The sequence below is a fragment of the Tenrec ecaudatus genome, chromosome Y (genome assembly GCF_050624435.1).
Source record: "Tenrec ecaudatus isolate mTenEca1 chromosome Y, mTenEca1.hap1, whole genome shotgun sequence".
Lineage (NCBI taxonomy): Eukaryota > Metazoa > Chordata > Mammalia > Afrosoricida > Tenrecidae > Tenrec > Tenrec ecaudatus.
In genome coordinates, this window is record NC_134549.1 from 18,729,962 (window position 1) to 18,749,620 (window position 19,659).

The following is a 19,659-nucleotide window of genomic DNA, read 5'->3' on the forward strand; positions in this document are numbered from 1 at the left end:
GTAAAATACAATGGGATTGAATGGAAGGTAATGTGTCACAAGGTGGAAACAAAACTCTGAGAGCCACTAAAAGATGATCGCATTTAATTGCACGCAAATGACATCCACAGAAACACATTTCCCCAAGCCTGCTCCCTGTAGTTTTCTTTGCATTAGCCATGAAATTAAGAAATGTAAAGTGTAACTTGGAATGAGAAATGAATAAACTCTGAAGAGGAAAACCTGCCTTTACAACGAAACTGTCATTTCTTCCAAAAGGGCAAAGACCCACTCCAAACTCATTGTCATTGGGTTGATTGTGACTCATAGTGATCCCATAGGACAGAGTAGAACTGCCCCTCTGGGATTCCCAGACTGTAGTTTGTTTGTTTTTTGTTTTTAGCCCCCTCACTCTCCCACCGACTGTAGCTCTTTATAGGAGTGGACAGCCTCGTCTTTCTCTCAAGGTGCAGCTTGTGGTTTCAAACTGATGATCCTATGGTTACCAGCCCAATGCATTATCATTACGCCAACAGGGCAAGGTGGATATAAAAACTCCTCTTTTGAGTTAGTCTTGGTTTCTTACTCACTGAGAAATGCTGTTATTTGATGGCAGACTTTGGAAAACTCGCTGTGTGGAATTATAGCATTAAGGATGGAATGTTCCATTTCTGACATCTGTCCACTAAGAATTCTTCCACTATTGGCAACCTCACCACTCTGTGTTTTTGTATGTTCAGGATGACCTGAGGAGCACTTACAGGCTCTGTCACATTCCTCACATTCATTAAGCCTTCCCCACTATGAATGATTTTTCTGGTTGGTTTCGGAATGAGGAACAGCAGAAAGATTGAGCACATTTCTTACACTCATAGGGTGTCTCTCCAGTGCGAGATCTTAAATGTCGACCGAAGACTGAGTTATCACTAAAGATTTTCCCACACCACTGACATTCATAAGGCTTTTCTCTATTGTGAGTTCGCATATGTGTGTGAGGGAGAAGGAACTGCTGAAAGCTTTCCCACACTCCTTACATTCATAAGATTTCTGCCTTCTGTGAGTTTGCCTGTGTCTAATGAGGTGGGAGGAACATCGAAATGTTTTCCCACATTCTTTACACTTAAAGGGCCTCTCGCCGCTATGAATTCTTTTGTGTTTAGTGACATCTGAGGCTTGCCGAAAGACTTTCCCACACTCTTCACATTCATAGGGTTTCTCCCCGCTGTGAGTTCGCATGTGCGTGGTGAGGGAGAAGGACCGACTAAAGGTTTTCCCACATTCCTTACATTCATGGGGCCTCTCTCCACTGTGAATCTGCATGTGCCTCGTGAGGTGGGAGGAGCACCTAAAGCTCTTTTCACATTCCTTACATTCGTAAGGCCTCTCCCCACTGTGGATTCTTCTATGCGTAATGAGGTCTGACGCTTGCCTAAAAACTTTCCCACATTCCTTACATTCATATGGCATCTCCCCACTGTGAATTCTTAGATGGTTAATTAGGAATGAGGAACAGCGGAAAGTTTTCCCACACTCCTTACATTCGTAAGGTTTCTCTCCAGTATGCGTTCTCGCGTGTTTCGTGAGGGCTGAGGCGTGACTGAAGGCTTTCCCACACGCTTTACATTCGTACGGTTTTTCTCCACTGTGAGTCCGCATATGTGTTTTGAGGGAGAAGGACCGGTTAAAGGCCTTCCCACATTCCTTACACTGGTACGGTTTCTCTCCACTGTGAGTTCTTTTATGTTGATTGAGGGATGAGGCCTCACTAAAAGCCTTTTCACATTCCTTACATTCATAGGGCCTCTCTCCACTGTGAATTCTTCTGTGTGTCGTGAGGGACGACAAACAGCTGAAGGTTTTCTCACATATCTTACATTCGTAAGGCTTATCTCTGTTACGGATTTTTTTATGTGAAAGGAAGGATGGGGGACGATTCGGGGATTTACAATAGTCCTGACATCCGTACTTATAACCTCTCCCATGGGTCCATACCGGTGAGAAATTACAGAATTCTTTCCCACACTTGTTACACGCACAGGATTTCTCACCAGTGAGAGTGGTCGCAGGATGACGAAGGGCCGAGACACACAGGAAGTCCTGCCCACATCCCTCACACCTGTGAGCCTGTTTCCCATTCACGGTTCTCACTGGAGTGGTGGGTTGAGAGGAGCAATTCCAGGCTTCTCCGCATTCATTACACTGGCAGATACTGCATCCAGCGTGAGGTCCAATCTGCTGGTTCTCTAGCGCGTGATCCATGAAGATGTTTCCGTACTCACAGCATTCAAACAGATTGACTTCTAGAGGATTTCTTTGTAGAACTGTAAGGCTTGGAATCTCACTGAAGGTTTTCCCACAGTGGCCGCCTTCATTCACTTCACACATGTTCTCTATCGCATGATTCCTATTAAAGACAGGCAGCATGCTGTTGGAAAATAAACATGTTTACACATGGCCATCACAAAACACAATGAATCTTCATGGGCTTTCCCCTGACTCGTGAAAACCCCTAAACAGCAATGTATGGACAGACTAGTACCAGTGAGAGCTCTTCCAAAAGTTCACAGAGCATCAAGGAAGGAATTGGAACAAACTTACGAACCTTGGCTCCGGGAACAATAGGCTAACTGCAATAGGGAAGGGCAGACACACAGGTGAACCTGAAGTCGACAAATAAGTTAGAGGAAGAATAAAACTCCTGTGTGTGTAAAAAGACTTCACCAAGAGCGTAACCAGGGAGCCCACTGACTGGGAGAGGATTTTTAGCAATGACACAACATACGAAGGGCTTATTACTAAAATCTACAACGCCCTCCTGGTCTGCAGAAAGAAAACAGCACTGTGAGGAAGTGGGAAAAAGACCTCAACAGAAGTTTCACTGGGGAGGAGACCCCAATGGCCAATAAACATGAGAAAATGCCCCCGATCATTAGTCATCAGAAAAATGCAGATTAAAACAAGCATGAGCTACTGCTTAACACGCTTGAGGCTAGCCTAAATCAGAAAATCACAGAGCAACAAATGTTGGAGGGATCTGTTGAGATAGAAACTGTCCTCCACTGCTGGGGGTCATGTAGATATTTACAGCCTCTGTGGAAAGTGACATGGCAATATTTAAGGCGAATGTAAATTAAGCTACCTTAGGACTCAGGTATCCCTCTACTGAGCATATACCCAGAAAAGGTAAGAAATAGACCACAACCAGTCATCCGTGCTCCAAAGCTCATTGTGGTGCAATTCACAATAGCAAAGAATTGGAAACAACCTCAATTCCCACCAATAGACGAGTGGATTAGAAAACTCTGGCACATACACACAATGGAGTACTACGCATGGCTAAAAAGCACTGATGATCACAGGAAGCGAGTCCTCTCATGGGAAGAGTTGGAGGAAATTATGTTAAGCGAAGCTAGCCAGTCACAAAACGACAAGTACAACCCGAGTCCCCTGAGGTAGTACAATCAGCCCAATAAAGTAAAGAAGAAATGCCACTATCTCACACTACATGGGTTGAGGAACGGGCAGTCGGGGAGGGGACAGACCACACCCAAGGTTGTACATGTTATTCCAACAAAAAGAAGGGGAAAAGAGAAGGGGGAGGAAGAAAAAGCAGGGCGGAATAAAGAGGGAGATGATGGCATTGGGGGGAGCAGGGCACTAACCCACCCAGGGGGGGAGTATTAGTTATGTCTCCAAAGAATTGGGAATGTGCCTGCAGACCCCACCATGGCACAACAAACCTTAAGGGCAACGTAACTACACGGAGCAACGCATGAATGGAGTAGGCTCCAGGGCCAGCCCCCATCAGAGCCAAGCTGCCCCCCTCCCTGGGAGCATGTGCTACAGAAGACAACACTAAACCTACAGATTGGGGAGAGGGGCCGCATGCCATGGCCACATGGGAATAAACCAAGAAGGAAAGACAGCGAGAGCCTAGATCCCCATATTGACACAGCAAGACCTGGGAATGGCAGTCCGGAATGGAGCTGCTAAGACACAGGGGGGACTGGAGGGTCGACAACAGCTCGAGACACCATGTCCACTCGCTGAAGCATACCGTGACAGAGGATAATACTGGGGACACATGGCAGGGAGTGAGTCCGGTCTAAACCCCTCCCCCCAGTGGGGTGAAACAAGAAGAGAATCTAACAGATCAGCAATGAGGGCAAAGCAAAGCCACAAAGCCCCCAAGGAGTCCTAAAAATAGACTTCAGACTAGGAGGAGCAGTTCCCAGAATCCCCCAGGACCAATAGGTCAGTGTTGTGACCTAGATTTATGTATGCTTTGGGGGTATTTTTTTTAAACAATTTATTAGGGGCTTATACAACTCTTATCACAGTCCATACATATACATACATCAATTGTATAAAGCTCATCTGTACATTCTTTGCCCTAATCATTTTCTTTTTTTCTCCTCTTTTCTTTTTTTTACATTTTATTAGGGGCTCACACAACTCTTACCACAATCCATACATATACATACATCAATTGTATAAAGCTCATCCATACATTCCCTGTCCCAATCATTCTCAAAGCATTTGCTCTCCACTTAAGCCCTTTGCATCAGGTCCTCTTTTTTTTTCCCTTCCCTCCCCGCTCCCCACTCCCTCATGTGCCCTTTGTAATTTATACCTCGTTATTTTGTCATATCGCTTTGGGGGTATTTTTTGCTAGGTTTTTTTTCCTTCTCTTTTTTTAAAAATCATTTTATTGGGGGCTCGTACAGCTCTTATCACAATCCATACATACATCACTTGTGTCAAGCACATTTGTATATTTGTTGCCATCATCATTCTCAAAACATTTGCTTTCTACTTGAGTCCTTGGTATCAGCTCCTTTCCCCCCTCCCACCCTCATTCTCCCTCCCCTCATAAACCCTTGATAATTTATAAATTATTATTTTTCATGTCTTACGCTGACCAATGTCTCCTTTCACTCACTTTTCTGTTGTTCATCTCCCAGGTAGGTGGTTATATCTAGATCATTGTGAGCGGTTCCCCTTTCTCTCCAAACCTTTCCCTAACCCTCCTGGTATTGCTACTCTCATTATTGGTCCTGAGGGGCTTATCTGTCCTGGATTCCCTGTGTTTCCAGCTCTTATCTGTACCAGTGTACATGCTCTGGTCTAGCCGGATTTGTAAAGGAGAATTGGGGTCATGATAGTGGGGGGGGGGGGGAGATAAGCATTAAAGAACTAGAGGAAACTTGTATGTTGCAATGGTGCTAGACTGCACCCTAACTGGCTTGGCTCCTCCCTGAGACCCTCCTGTAAGGGATGTCCATTGCCTACAGATAGGCTTTGGATCTCCACTCCGCACTTCCCCTCATTCACAGTGATATGATCTTTTTGTTCTGTGATGTCTGATACCTGATCCCAATGCCACTGTATGATCACAGAGGCTGGTGTGCTTCTTCCATGTAGGCTTGTTGCTTCTCAGCTAGATAGGTACTTGTTTATCTTCAAGCCTTTAAAACCCCAGACACTATATCTTTTGATAGCCGGGCACCATCAGCTTTCTTCACCACATTTGCTTATGCACCCATTTTCTTCTCTTTTTATTTCCTTTTTGGTTTTTGTCCATTATTGTTGGTTTGTCTGTCTGTGTAAGATAGGCATGGGAAGCAAGCAAAGGACAAAGCAACAGGGCTGACAGTTCCAGAGGGACTTGGAGGGAAGGGGAGGCGGGGAAAGGAGCGGTGAGCGAACAATGCCATAGACAGGGGAACAACTAGGGAATTAAAAGCAACAATGAGGAGGATGTAGAGATCCCGGTGGTGTTGGAGCAACAGCAGTCTGAGAGGAATTGCTAAGCGGCAGAAGAAGGGCACACATGGTGGGACAGGAGGAGTCTAAAAGGAAAAGAGAAAGATCTAGGAAGCAAAGCTATGGAAAGAGGTATGAACATAGATGTGCACTTATGCAAATATATTAATTCATGAAAATAGAAGTTTTGGCTTATAAACACATATTTATATGACACTTTGTTCTAACAACCTGGCATTCTATGATGCTTACCGTCCCAACAAGATCACTGAAGACAAAATGGGTGCACAAGCAAATATGGTGAAGAAAGCTGATGGTGTCCAGGTACAAAAGATATAGCTTCTGGGGTCTTAAAGGCTTAAAATTAACAAGCACCATCTAGCAGAGAAGCAACAAGTCCATATAGAAGAAGCACACCAGCCTGTGTGATCATGAGGTATTGATGACATTGGGCAACAGACATCCAAAGACCAAAAACAAACAAACAAAACATATTGTTGAGAATGGGGGTTGGAGCAGAGACCCAAAACCCATCTGTAGAAAATAGGACAGCCCCTCACAGAAGGGTCACACAAAGGGATGAGTGTATCAAGATACAGTACTGCACCAATGAAACACAATATTCCTCATCCCCCATTATCATGACTGTAGTCCTGCCTTTCACTGTGGACTAGACCGGAGCATGTACACCGGTACAGATAAGAGCTCAGGACACACAGAATCCAGGGCAGATAATCCCTCAGGAACAGGAATGGGAGTAGAGATACCAGAAGAGTAGGGAGAAGAGGGGAGGAAGGGGGAACCGATCGCAATGATCAACACACACACACACACACACCAGAGGGACTATCAACAGGAACCATGGGGAAGGGAGACAGCAGCCAGTGTAAGATATGAAAACAATAATAATTTACAATTTATCCAGGGGTCGTGAGGGTGGAAGAGGGAAAAAGGAAAGCCAACACCAAGGGCTCAAATAGAAAGTAAATGTTTAGAAAATAATGATGACAACCTACCAATAAATATGCTGGATACAATTGATGTAAACATTGTTATAAGAACTGTAAAAAGCCCCCAATAAAATGATCTTTTAAAAAAGAAAAAGTTCATGGGAAAATGGAATAAAGATATCATGAAATTTTTCCACAAATGTCTTGAAATTCTCTCATATGTCAGTTATATGAAGGCTTTGAAACAGTTTGTACAAGTCTAGCAATTGCCAAGATGGGACCAGTCAGAAAAAAAAATCAGTATTCCACTACAGTGAATGAGCGTCACTTCAAAGTCCGGCCAAGAGTTCAACTTCCCATGTGGATCCTAAAACTTTCAGTATCCTGATGCAGGAGACTGGATGATTAGCAAGACTGTGAAGAGCAATACTCATTCACAATGGATTAAAAATGTAATGATAAATAAATACAAAGAAGTAAGTAAGTAAACAGAAACAAAGTGGCCCAGTGAGTTGGATGTCTTTGAGTGGAGCAGGTAACTGTTTCCAATATAAAATCACTCAGGTAACAGATCTGGCTGTTCTGTGCCTCCCATCCTTTCTTAGTTTACCATGACAATAGGTTTGAGGTCCTGGCACACACACATGTAAATCAACATACACACATGTGTTTTATAGTCAGGACATCTCAAGACTCACCTCCAATGTGTCTCCTGGGTTCGATGGGGATCTTTATCGCCATGTGCTTCAGAGATGTCTCGTACCACGGGGGACAAGGTGTTGTTCTTCATGAACTGCACCATGATATGCTCACTGGATAATTCGTCTCCATCAGTGGGGTTTCCAGAGTCTGACCCAGAAGTTCAAGTTGAGGTTCATAAGGTGAAACACAAACATCGGCGTTATAAAGACAAAGAGGCTTCAGTGAACCAAGAAGCACTCTGATATCTTTTGCCGTGTCCCTGCTTCGCGGCGTTGGTCAGAAACCATTTACTAGGTACAGATAAGAGCTCAGGACACACAGAATCCAGGGCAGATAATCCCTCAGGAACAGGAATGGGAGTAGAGATACCAGAAGGGTAGGGAGAAGAGGGGAGGAAGGGGGAACTGATCGCAATGATCAAACCACACACACACACACACACCAGAGGGACTATCAACAGAAACCGTGAGGAAGGGAGACAGCAGCCAGTGTAAGATATGAAAACAATAATAATTTATAATTTATCCAGGGGTCGTGAGGGTGGAAGAGGGAAAAAGGAGAGCCAACACCAAGGGCTCAAATAGAAAGTAAACGTTTAGAAAATAATAATTGAGGATTGAGATCGACGGTGACAAAGATAGGCACGCTTAATAGAATTAAGTTTAAAAATACTTGATAGCTGTGGTTGAAGCGTCCAGTAAACCCCCTCTGGCCACAGACCAGGACTATGAAAAGCCGTGTTATCACACAGAATGCACTGGAAAATGGACTAATGCAGATGCAGGTGGGTTAAAGTTCAATGCCTTATCTTTGGGACTCCCTGTTGAGCCAAATCTGTTCCAGTTTTTAATATTTTATGCTTTCTTTTCTATTGAGATTTTTGTTTTACTTTTTATTGTACAGTTGTTTTTTTTGGGGGGGTTATTCTGTTTTGTATGTTCTTTCTGCCTATGAAATCCTGGAAAAGTGAATCTATACAGAAAGGAACTGGGTCAATAGTTTCTTACGGGGAATTGGGGGGACATGAGGTAACAAGTAAAAGACATAAGAAAATATTCTAAAACTGATCATGGTGTAAAATTAATCATGTAACTTCTTTTTAATACGAAAGAACTACTGCATTGTACATTATGTAAATTATATGCAAAAAAATAAAAAGGATACGGGGACAATACACATGTATTGAAAGAAAAAAGGAGGGCTTGTGAAACACAGAGGTGAGAGGTTCATAAAACCAGGGAAGGAAGCTCAGGCACCTGTGAAATTGCGTCCTCAACTCAAGAAGAGACTTTTTGCTAACTGACTGATTCAAATGTAACCCCCTGCACGAAATGCTGGTCTTGTGGGGAAAAAAAAAGTCTAGCTTTCCAGGTGCTGCTGTACACAGTGGCCCTGGATGAGCTCCATCTCCTGTGTGCCTGATGTTTACCGTGCTTCTCTGGGAAAACAAGCGACACAGCAGACATGGTGCTCAGAGAGAAGTAACACAAACTGAGGAAAACAGTAGAAAACCATACACATTTCCCTGGACGCTGGGTTAATACTTTGCTTTTATGGGGCTCCATAGATGAAGAGGTCTGAGTTTATGTCAGCAAAATAAATGGTCAAATTTGTGATCAACACTGAAACTCCCTACAGGGTCCAAAAAATTCTCAGGGCACCAAGGTGACTTCCGAAGCCACCGTGTATGCATTTACAACAACACAGAGCCAGTGAGCTTTTCACTGTGAGTTATGAAAGTTCGCTTTAATACAAAGAACTCTATTTTCGTGGGAAATTCAGGGATAGGAGTTCCACCTCTCAGCCCAAGGACAAGACTCAAAGTCAGTGAGCTGCTGTGTGGAAAATGAATTCGCTCTATAAACATCACAACAGAACGTGGCTTTATAACACATGCGATTCTTACCGACGGAGGCCACATTTTTCAAGGTCTCCATCATCACGTCCCTGTAGAGTTTCCGCTGAGCCAGATCCAGCAGAGCCCACTCCTCCCGGCTGAACACCACGGCCACGTCCTCAACATCCACGGAGTCCTGAAACAGTCCACACGTTCTGAATCAGCAAGGAGGCTGCTATGTAAAAGTACAAAGGGTGAGGAGGGTGGTCCTGGAAACCTGAGAAGTTGTGGGCGTTTGACATAAGGTCTGTGTTCTAGGGGGTCTAGTCTGGGGTACCGCCACCAGCCCCATCCTGTCCATGAGGACATACACTTTCTCAAGGAATATGCCCTGTCTCACAGACCAGACACATTGTAACAATCTCTCCACCGCTTAACAGACTTCTGACACATTGTAACAATCTCTCCACCACTTACTAGACTTCCAACACATAGTAACAATCTCTCCACCACTTGAGACTTCTGACACATTGTAACAACCTCTCCACCTCTTACTAGACTTCCAACACATTGTAACAACCTCTCCACCACTTAACAGACTTCTGACACATTGTAACAACCTCTCCACCACTTAACAGACTTCTGACACATTGTAACAACCTCTCCACCTCTTACTAGACTTCCAACACATTGAAACCATCTCTCCACCACTTAACAGACTTTGGACACACTCTAATAATCTCTCCACCGCTTGTAAGCGATAGCAGTCTTATTCTTCTCTCCTTAGGGACAAAGAGATGTAGAACATAAGCAGAAATGAGAGAGACATTTGCCTTCCAGCGATCACTGTGATTACTTGTGAACAGTGCACACCTCCTTCAGCACGATGCACCGGATCATTTAACAAAACACAAAGCAGAGGGTGAAGGCAAGGTTAACCACACGGGGAGGACAAGAAAGAATGCCAGTTTTTCCTTTGGCTCCAACCCCCAGGCCCTCTGCCATGGGAGAACCATGGGACTGTGCACACAAGCTGCCAACCCATGGCCCCCAGGGGTCAGATTTTCTTCAACTCTAGAATATCAAGAGAAGGGAGGCTCTACTAGCAGAAATGAAGAATTATAATTTTTTTACATGTCAGTCACTATTATAGATTTAATTGTGTCTCCTCAAAATGTGTGTCAATTTGGCTTGGCCTGGGCGCTTCCATTTTATGTAATTATCCCTAAGCCTTAAATCCTCATCTCTCTGATGTTAAAGAGGGAGAATCAGAGGCAGTTACGGCAGCAGGGTACAATCTACAAGATTAGGCTGTACCTTCAGCCAATCTCCTTTGTAACATAAAACATTAAGGGCACGAGCAAAGATTCAGAGAGATCTTGTCCCCACAAAGAAATATGAGCTGAGAGTGAAGCAGGTGCTTAGAAATTAGGGCCCCTGCCTTGAAAGGACTGCTAAGCCCAGGAAAAAGATTTATGACAAGGACCTTGAGAGCTGGCACCCTGAATTATGACTGTTAGCATCCTGAGGTGTGAAAAAATAATTTCTGTTTGCTAAAGCCATGCACTTGTGGTACTCTAAATAAAGTGTACTGCTAAAGAATGACGTCCATGGTGTCTTTAAAAATAAATTAAAACTCCGCTGCCCTGACATCCTCTCTGCCCCTTTCAGAGAGATAGGCAAAGATAACAGAAGTTGAAAGGCAGTCTGAGGGACTGGCCCCAATCCCAACTACGTGGATATCTCCCCCTTCCCACAGAAGAATTCACTCCAGAGGACAATAATGACACTGCAGCTCAGTGAGAGGGGCATGTCTGATCAAAGCACAAGGGAGCAAATGAAGGGGGAGGGAGAGAGAGTGGAGCACATCCTGGCCCACCAAGCCCTGAGGACGATATTCCCGCTCAGAGCACCCAATGCACAGAGAGGCCCAAAGGACCAGCCCCACGACACACGACGTCCCTCACTGACCCATAGCGCTACGGGGTACAGCACTAGAGACACAGTGAGGGGATTGCACCTGATCTGACCCCACCACACTGGGGCATAACACTAAGAGTGTGCAACAGCAAGGGGAACAGAGCAACAAATTCCCCAGGGAACACCAAAATTAGACTTTGGGGCCAGGGCATGGGACCCCATCAGACTCAACAGGAAAACAGTCCTAAAGGCCCACAAACAGACCTTGAACTATTTACAGGCTTTTCTTTCTTGGCGTTAGTTTTTTTGGGTTGTTGTTTTATTTCCTTTTGTTGCTTTGTTTTGCATTGTCTTGTTTTCTGTGCAAATTATTATCTCTGCAGGTCTATCTAGATAAGATAGACGGGCTACACAATCTGGAGGCAAAAACAACAGGACAGACCATTCTGGGGGGACATGAGAGAGGGGAAGGCGGGGAAAAGGAAGTGAGTGTTAACAAATCCAGAGACAAGGGAACAAGTGATCCAAATCGAAGGCAAGGAGGGTGTAGGAGACCTGGTATGGCTCGATCAAGGGCAATGTAATTGAGAGGAATTACTGAAACCCAAATGAAGGCTGAACATGACAGTAGGACAAGAGGAAAGTAAAAGGAAACAGAGGAAAAAACTAGGAGGCAAAGGGCATTTATAGACGTCTAAATACAGGCATGTACATGTAAAAATATTGATATATGATGATGGTGGAAAAGATCTATGTGCATATATTTATAGGTTTAGTATTAAGGTAGCGGATGGACAATAGAGCTCAAGTGCTCCGTCAATGGAAGAACACCTTGTTCTATTAAACTGCCATTCCATGATGCTCCCCTTCCCAACACGATCACTGAAAACAAAGCGGGTGCATAAGCAAATATGATAAAGAAAGTTGATGGTGCCTGGCTATCAAAAAATATAGTGTCTGGGGTCTTAAAGACTTGAAGATAAATAAGCGGCCATCTAGCTCAGAAGCAACAAAGCCCACATGGAAGAAGCACAACAGCCTCTGTGATCACGAGATGTGGACGGGATCAGGTATCAGGCATCAAAGAACAAAAAATCCCATCATTGTGAATGAGATGGTGTGTGGAGAGGAGACCCAAAGCCCACCTGTAGGCAACTGGACATCCCCTTACAGAAGGGCCTCGGGGAGGAGACGAGCCAGTCTGGGTGCATATAGCACCAATGAAATATATAACTTTCCTCTAGTTCTTTAATGCTTCCCATAACCCACCCCCACTATAATGATCCCAATTCTACCTTACACATCCGGCTAGACCAGAGCATGTACACTGTACAGATAAGAGCTGGAAACACAGGGAATCCAGGACAGATAAGCCCCTCATGACCAATAATGAATGTAGCAATACCAGGAGGGGAAGGGAAGGGTGGGGGAGAAAGGGGAAACCGATCACAAGGATCTACATATAACCCTCTCCCTGGGGGATGGACAACAGAAAAGTGGGTGAAGAGAGACATCGGACAGTGTAAGACGTTGACAAAATAATAATACCATATATACTCGAGTAGAAGCCGAGGTTCCTAACTTTACCACAAACATCTGGGGGGCTTTCTCAGCATAAAATGCTGAAAAAAATGTGACTGGTACTCAAGTATATATGGTAATTTATAAATTATCAAGGGTTCATGAGGAAAGAGGGTGAGGGAGGAAGGGGGAAAATGAGGAGCTGATACCAAGGGCTCAAGTAGAAAGAAAACGTTTTGAGAATGATGATGGCAACCAATGTACAAATGTGCTTGATACAATGGATGGATGGATGGTTTGTGATAAGGTATGTACGAGCCCCCAGTAAAATGATTTTAAAAAAGGAAAAAAGAAATGGGGAGCTAATAATAATGATTACAAGAAAGGATAAAGTGTTCTAAAATTGATGGCTGCACAACTCTTTAATATGTTAAACTACTGAACTGTACAATATGTGAATATGTAGATAGAGCTATTAAAATGTCAACAACAACAACAAAAGCAGTTGAAAAGAGCTAATTGAGACAGGAAACATGAGAATCCATAGCTTCTCCACATCAGCATTTCTAAGGCCCGGTGTATGCCCATTACGAGGGAATGCCCCTCAACAAAGCTAACGACAAGCACCCTCACACGAAGACAGTAACCGCGTGTAGTGGATGCAAACGTTAGGAAAAGCAACAAAATTATTATGACACAAGATACTAATTACACTGCGTTAGCCTGGGTGGACTAGAGAAACAAATTCATAGACACGCAGATGTGTCTAAGAAAGAGCTTTATAGACAAGAGCAACTGAATATTGAGAAAACATCCCAGCCCCGTCCAGATCAAGTCCATAAGTCCGATATTAGCCTGTACGTCTGATACCAATCTATAAAGTTCTCTTCAGACTCACGCAACACATGCAATAATGCCAAGTACAGGAAGGTCACAAGCTGGTGGGTGGAAATTCTTGTGGCTCCAGTGGTGGTAGAAGCATCTCAGTGCTGGCGTGGGTCTCCATGGCTCCAGCTCCAGGGCTCTAGTGTAACTCCATGTCTCTTCTCAACAGGAATATCTCGCAGGGCATGATCATGTGTACCGCCTCCAGGGAGCTTTTAAATGCCTTAGCACCTCCAAATGAGGTCATCAAGTTGTGACCTGAATGACAGGCTAAACTCCACCCCTTCACTCATTTCAAATTGACAACAGATTATGTAAGGACCACATACACCAAAGGGGCAGAATGCAGACTGTGGGTGATCGTGAAATCACAGGGGCCCTCAGCAGCATCCTACCTCCATGGCGCAGGTCTGTTTTCTTTACCCTTCACCCCATTCATCAACTATAAGGTTTCCTACGTCTGTCAGGAACACCCCATTTTAGAAGTGAAAAGAAACATGTACCATTTGTAAAATGGCACATACAAAGCACATGTCCCACATTCAAGCTCACTCCCACCGTCGAGTTGACTCTGACTCACAGTGACCCTACAGGACACGGAAGAACTGCCCGTGTGGGTTACTGAGACAGTAACTCGTAAGCAGAGTAGACGGCCTCATCTTTCACCTGCGCAGTGGCTAGCAGGTTTGAACTGCTGACATCAATCTAAGCAGCCCAGTGCGTAGCTCGCTGCACCTTAAGTGCCCCCATAAGTCCCAAGGCACAACATACGGAAGAATACACTTACCTAGGAAAAGCAGATAAAAAATAGTAACACCCTGTGGTCGTTACATGATCTGTTGTCAATGTGAGACTATTCAGAGTGAGGGGTGGAGTTTAGCCCGTCAATCAGATCACAGCTTGGTGACCTCATTTGGAGGTGAAGGGAGATAAATAGTTCCCTAGAGGCCAGACCCACACTCTCTGCTTTGTCTTCCTGCTGACAAGCCATGTGGAGTTTTGCTGATGACAGCCAGAGCCCTGGAGCTGGAGGAGCCACATGGAGACCCACACCAGCGCTGAGATGCTTCCACCGCCACTGGATCCACAAGACTTTCCACCCCCTGGCCTGTGATCCTCCTGCATTCGGCGTCATTGCACATGTTACATGAACCTGAAGAGGAATTTACAGATTGGTATTGGACATATGGGCTGATATCAGACGTACTGCCTTGATCTGGACTGGGCTGGGATGCTTTCTTAATCTACAATTACTCTTTGATATAACGTCCTCTATTACACACATATCAGTCTCCCTGCATTTGTTTCTCTAGTCTACCCGGACTCACACAATCTAGGAACACACAAAAAGGCCAGTGGGGATAAAACAATACTGGAAAAGGCTCTCACAATATAGAGAGTGGACGGAAGACACAGCAAGCACGGCCAGGCAGCGACAGAAGGCGCACACACACATCAATGCGTGGGGCAGTGATCATGGCATGGAATCTCTGAGTGGCACAAAAGGTTGAGCTCTCTGCTGCTAGCAGAAAGGTAGAGCCCACCTGTCAGCACCTAGGAAGAAAGGCCTGGAGGTCTACTTCCAAATAACTGGTCACTGCCAACCCCAGAGAGTGCATTCCGATTTGAAACACATTGGGTGGGCAGGTTGCCCTAACTCAGGATATGATCCGTGCAAGCCGTTTTAGGGAGTTTTCACATGGACCCAACTGAAATGATGAATCCATTCTGCTTGGTCCCGTACGTCAGAAATCAAGTCCAGGTAGATAAGTTTTATGCATGAAAGAGTAAAATCATCATTCCATAAGTTGAAAGCGAGTGAACTGTGACATCACACTAGAGAAAACAATGTTAAGGCACAAGACTGACCAATCCGACGATGTCACAAAGGGCTACCCTTTATCCCAGAGCAGAGTGGGATGAAGAGACCACATAGCTACACACCAGCTGAAACATTCCCCAGGTGTGTCAGAATGCACATCTTCCCAAAGTCATCTAAACCTAACCGTGAGAAAATAGGCAAAGGCTCACCAGGAGGCAAGTCGCGTAAGGTAACGACGGAATGTACTGGGAGAGCATTTCCCCCTCCTGATGACGGCAAAACTCCACACCAGGCGAGCAGTGAACAACGGAAGCCGCGTGCGCCATTGCGGGAGAAAACGTTGAAGGGCAAACACATCCGTATTCCCTAGATCTGAACGTAGGTTCCGTCGGTCACCCGGCCATTTCCCCGCACAGGGGAGTTGGGTGGGAGCAAGCACACAGAGCCCAGGTGAGCAGGTGAGGGGCAATACGCACAAGAGCAAAAAACACACTGCTGTTGTTAGGCTCCAACCCATACACGCCGGAATGAAGCACTAGTCCTTGTGTGATCCTCGCCATCATGGCTACACCTGAGCCCACGGATGCAGCCCACGTGTCCATCCGTCTTACCGGAGGACAATACAAACCCTGTAAGTTTCACGGACAACGGCTAGATGGAACATGGCCCATTTGTACCACGGGGGAGTAACAGCATCTAAATACAGACGGGTACGATCTCAAGGCAGGAGCCAAAGAGATCAGGGTGGGACACACAGGGTGTCTACGGAAACTCACTCCATGTATTACCAGAGACGCGGATGAGCATTCCAGCGATCGAAGAGAAGCTTATGATGCAGATGAGATGGTTGATCGTACATAATTTAAAACACTACGGCCATAGATGGGTCCAAACAGTATTTAAGACACATGAAAAGTATCAGGTATCAAATATACATATCGATTATATAGTCGCATGTTTGCTTTTTAATTTACGTACTTTTCTTCAGGCCTTTTATACCTACTCTGGTAACACTTGGACAGGAATAACTTATAGTTACTAAAACAAGTTTGTTTGTTTTTCAACGTCATGGCCACAACGAAAGCGTCCGTTCACGGTGACACAGTCAAAACCGACAACAACAGAAATAAACCTAACGCAAGCTCTATGTGGTCTTACACCATTTGGTAGGAATTTAGACCTACGCTCTCTATGTACTGTTATTAGACTTTTTTTTAAAGGAAAGGAAATGTGGGATATAAAAAGGCTTCTCCCCAACTTTGTCTTCCCCAAAGATATGCCAAACCCGAGAGTCTGTTTGCCAGCACTTGGTGGGAGGTCAGATGCTTAGAGATGTTCTCTCTGAAGGCATTCAGCCATCAGACTACTGTCTGGTCCACCGTGGGTGGGGCTCACATCCTACTGATAAGGACAGTGATTGTTCCCATGGGGAGACGAGAAGGGGTCAAACCTGCTCAGTGACATCCACAGTCAGGCTGCCATCCTGCATCTAGGATCCGCCCATCTTGTCGCATGTGCGCCCCCAATCCCTCCACTTCCTATTGTGTGTACATCCCTAGACCACCCCCCTCCCATTGCTGTTATTACCCACAGTACAACCCCTTCCTGTGACCTATGTCTGTCCCTGTAATCAGGGGGCTTACACGCCCCCCCCAAAGATATATAAACTTTGGTTAGAAATAAATCACTCTCCCCTGCCATTTCCACCTTTCTTCCACATCCCCAGGTGGACCACCATGCAGGACTGAGGTGAGCATGCTGCCGTGAAATGTGTCTGACTCCTTCCTTTTACTGTCTCTCTTCTCTCTCTCACTCTGTAAGACTTTACTGTAATCTTTACACATTATTGCTGTCCACTTGCGCCTGCCGGGCCTGTGACGAGTCGGTAGGGGCTGGCTCCCCTGACAAGGGACGACCACCAGGAGAATTCCTTCATTTGAAACTGAGAACCAAGCCAACCACCATCGAGTCTATTCTGACTCTCAGCCACCCTCTCCCGGGTTCCCAATGCTCTAAATCTTTATTCATGGGAGTTAACATCTTCATCTTTCCCGAGAAGCCATTGGTGGGTGTGAACTACCGAACCTATGATTAACCGTCCAACAATAACCTGAGAATGTAAGTTTCATACCATCAACTGGGGGAAATAATCATTTCTTCGTGCTATTCAATTGCTTCTACATCAACGCTGGCAAGAGGCCCCAGACGACAAAGGTGGTTATTTTAAAGGTAGCTGGGGAAACAGCGATGAGCTGGATTGAGGGCTAGTGTAGAAACACATCTTCATAAACTATTTTGAAAGCTTCTACTGAGTTTGAACTTCAAAGGTGCTACCTGCCGTGAAACGTTGATTTCGACAAACGATATGTTGCTTCTAAAAATGATAGTCAAAAAGATATTGTAGCTGTTACATGTCACTGCTTAACGGTACCTCCTTATGGGTGTGGCCTTCTCATAAGGAGGGCCCTGAGAACCTCCCCCTCTCTCACTACCTTCAACTTCCTGCTGGCAAGCCACGCTGGGACATGCCAGAGCCCTGTGGTGTGGACACCACCATCGGATCCACAAGATTTTGCATCCACCAGCCTGCGATCTGCCTGCCTCGTTGCATGTGGCTGCGTGAGTCTGAAGAGGTGCTGATGGGCTCGTATCAGACTTATGGACTTGATCTGGACTGGGCTGAGCTGGTTGCTGGATATAAAGCGCTTTCGTTTCTTTCTAAACCTCTTTCACTGTTTCTAAAGCTCAAACAGGAGTGTCACTGGATTTGTGTCTCTAGTCAACCCAGCCTGACACAGACACCCAAGGTTTTTAGGATGGATTCGTGTTTGCGTGAAACCATTGAACATTTAACCAGTTAGGGCCCAACTGTCAAAAGAGGAGGGACATAGACGAGCAGATCTCAGGTCCCACAGCCAAAGCTGCTGCACCCGCAGAGTTAGTAAGGGGGTCTGCCATGCAGCACAGAGCACCGAGGCCCCGGCTGGGGAATGTTCAGGCCCCACGGTGCCAGCTCTGAGGTGATCCCAGGCATCCAAACCTCCCAAAGGCAGATAACTAAAAAAAAAACCCTCACTGCTATTGAGTTGGTTCTGACTCATAGCAACCCTGCAGAGCAGGATAGAACTGCCCGTGGGGGTTACAAACCTGTCAATCATCATGGGAACAGAAAGCCTCGTTCGTCCTCCCTCAGAGTGCCTGGTGGTTTCGAACGGCTGCCCTTGCGGCTTGCAGCCCAGTGAGTTACCGCTACGTCCCCAGGGATCCTTCAAAGGCACATCCTCATAGGAGGAAGGACGCAGTGACAGCAGAGCAGGGAGTACGGGGCTTCGTCCTGCTCGGCCACCTTGTCTCTTCATGGAGAGAGCGGACCCAGCGGGGCCCCAGGCGTCACACCAGCCTCTCCCGCGATGGGTTAGAAGGACCCAGTTCTGCACAGAACTCACCATCTCCTGGCTCTGCCGTCTGAAGCGACTGTTGTCCCCGCGGCCAAGAAGCCACGTCAGGGTTGGCAGCAGAAGGGGGGCACGGGGCAGGCCGGAGGCAGGTGGGCACGCTTGGTCCGCACACCAGCCAGAGCGCTTGGAATCCTCCTGACGAACGGCGATGGCAATCCCGGAAGCTGGACTTGGCTTTCCAGAGGCCCGGGCTGGACGAGCCCCGCTGCACCACACGACACCTGAAATGGAAAGAGGGCGGGAGCAGACTGTGCAGCAAGCAGGCAGGGACGGGTGTTTGCCTTCCTCCAGGCCTCGGACCCGGGACCGGGACCCCGGGACCCGGCACCCGAGACTGGACCCGCCGCGGACACAGGGCGACCGGCACCCGAGAGAGCGCGGCGGCCGCTCGCGGACGCACAGCGCCGCTTCCGGTTTGGCTGGCGTTGGGTGCGTCGGGATAAGGCTTCCGGGCGGAAGCGCAGAGCGCACTGATTGGGACCGTGCGGCTCAGGGGTTCCGCCTCGGGTCCCGCAGCTGGTGCACCCGCGCAAGTTCCGACTCGCCGCGACCTCTAGCACGGAGGCAGGACACCGGCCGTGCAGACTCTGCGCTGAAGGGGAAATCGTGTTGGGATCGTTTTGCAATTAGCATCTTCAAGGGACCAGGCGCGGGCTGACCTGACCTCTGGGACCGAGAACTGGCTAGATTTCTGAAAGGCGTGCGTGAACGGAAACGCCCGTTTAAGCAGTTAATTAAGGCCCTTGGAGGTGGGGAGGGCAGAGAAAGATATTTGCTTTTTTTTTAAGTTGAAAAAAATCTGGATGATGCTCGTGAGCT

General features: G+C 46.3%; 1 protein-coding gene across 1 annotated transcript; it reads right to left on the bottom strand.

Moving 5' to 3' along the window:
* Positions 1–741: 741 nt before the first annotated feature.
* Positions 742–19,259, bottom strand: LOC142435602 (uncharacterized). Its single transcript, XM_075539829.1, has 4 exons — positions 18,829–19,259; positions 9,304–9,430; positions 7,394–7,544; positions 742–2,404 (listed from the first exon to the last, which is right to left on the bottom strand). Exons 1-4 carry the CDS (start codon positions 18,829–18,831, stop codon positions 877–879), a joined length of 1,809 nt encoding a protein of 602 aa, XP_075395944.1. The 5' UTR covers positions 18,832–19,259; the 3' UTR covers positions 742–876.
* Between the last annotated feature and the right edge of the window lie 400 nt (positions 19,260–19,659).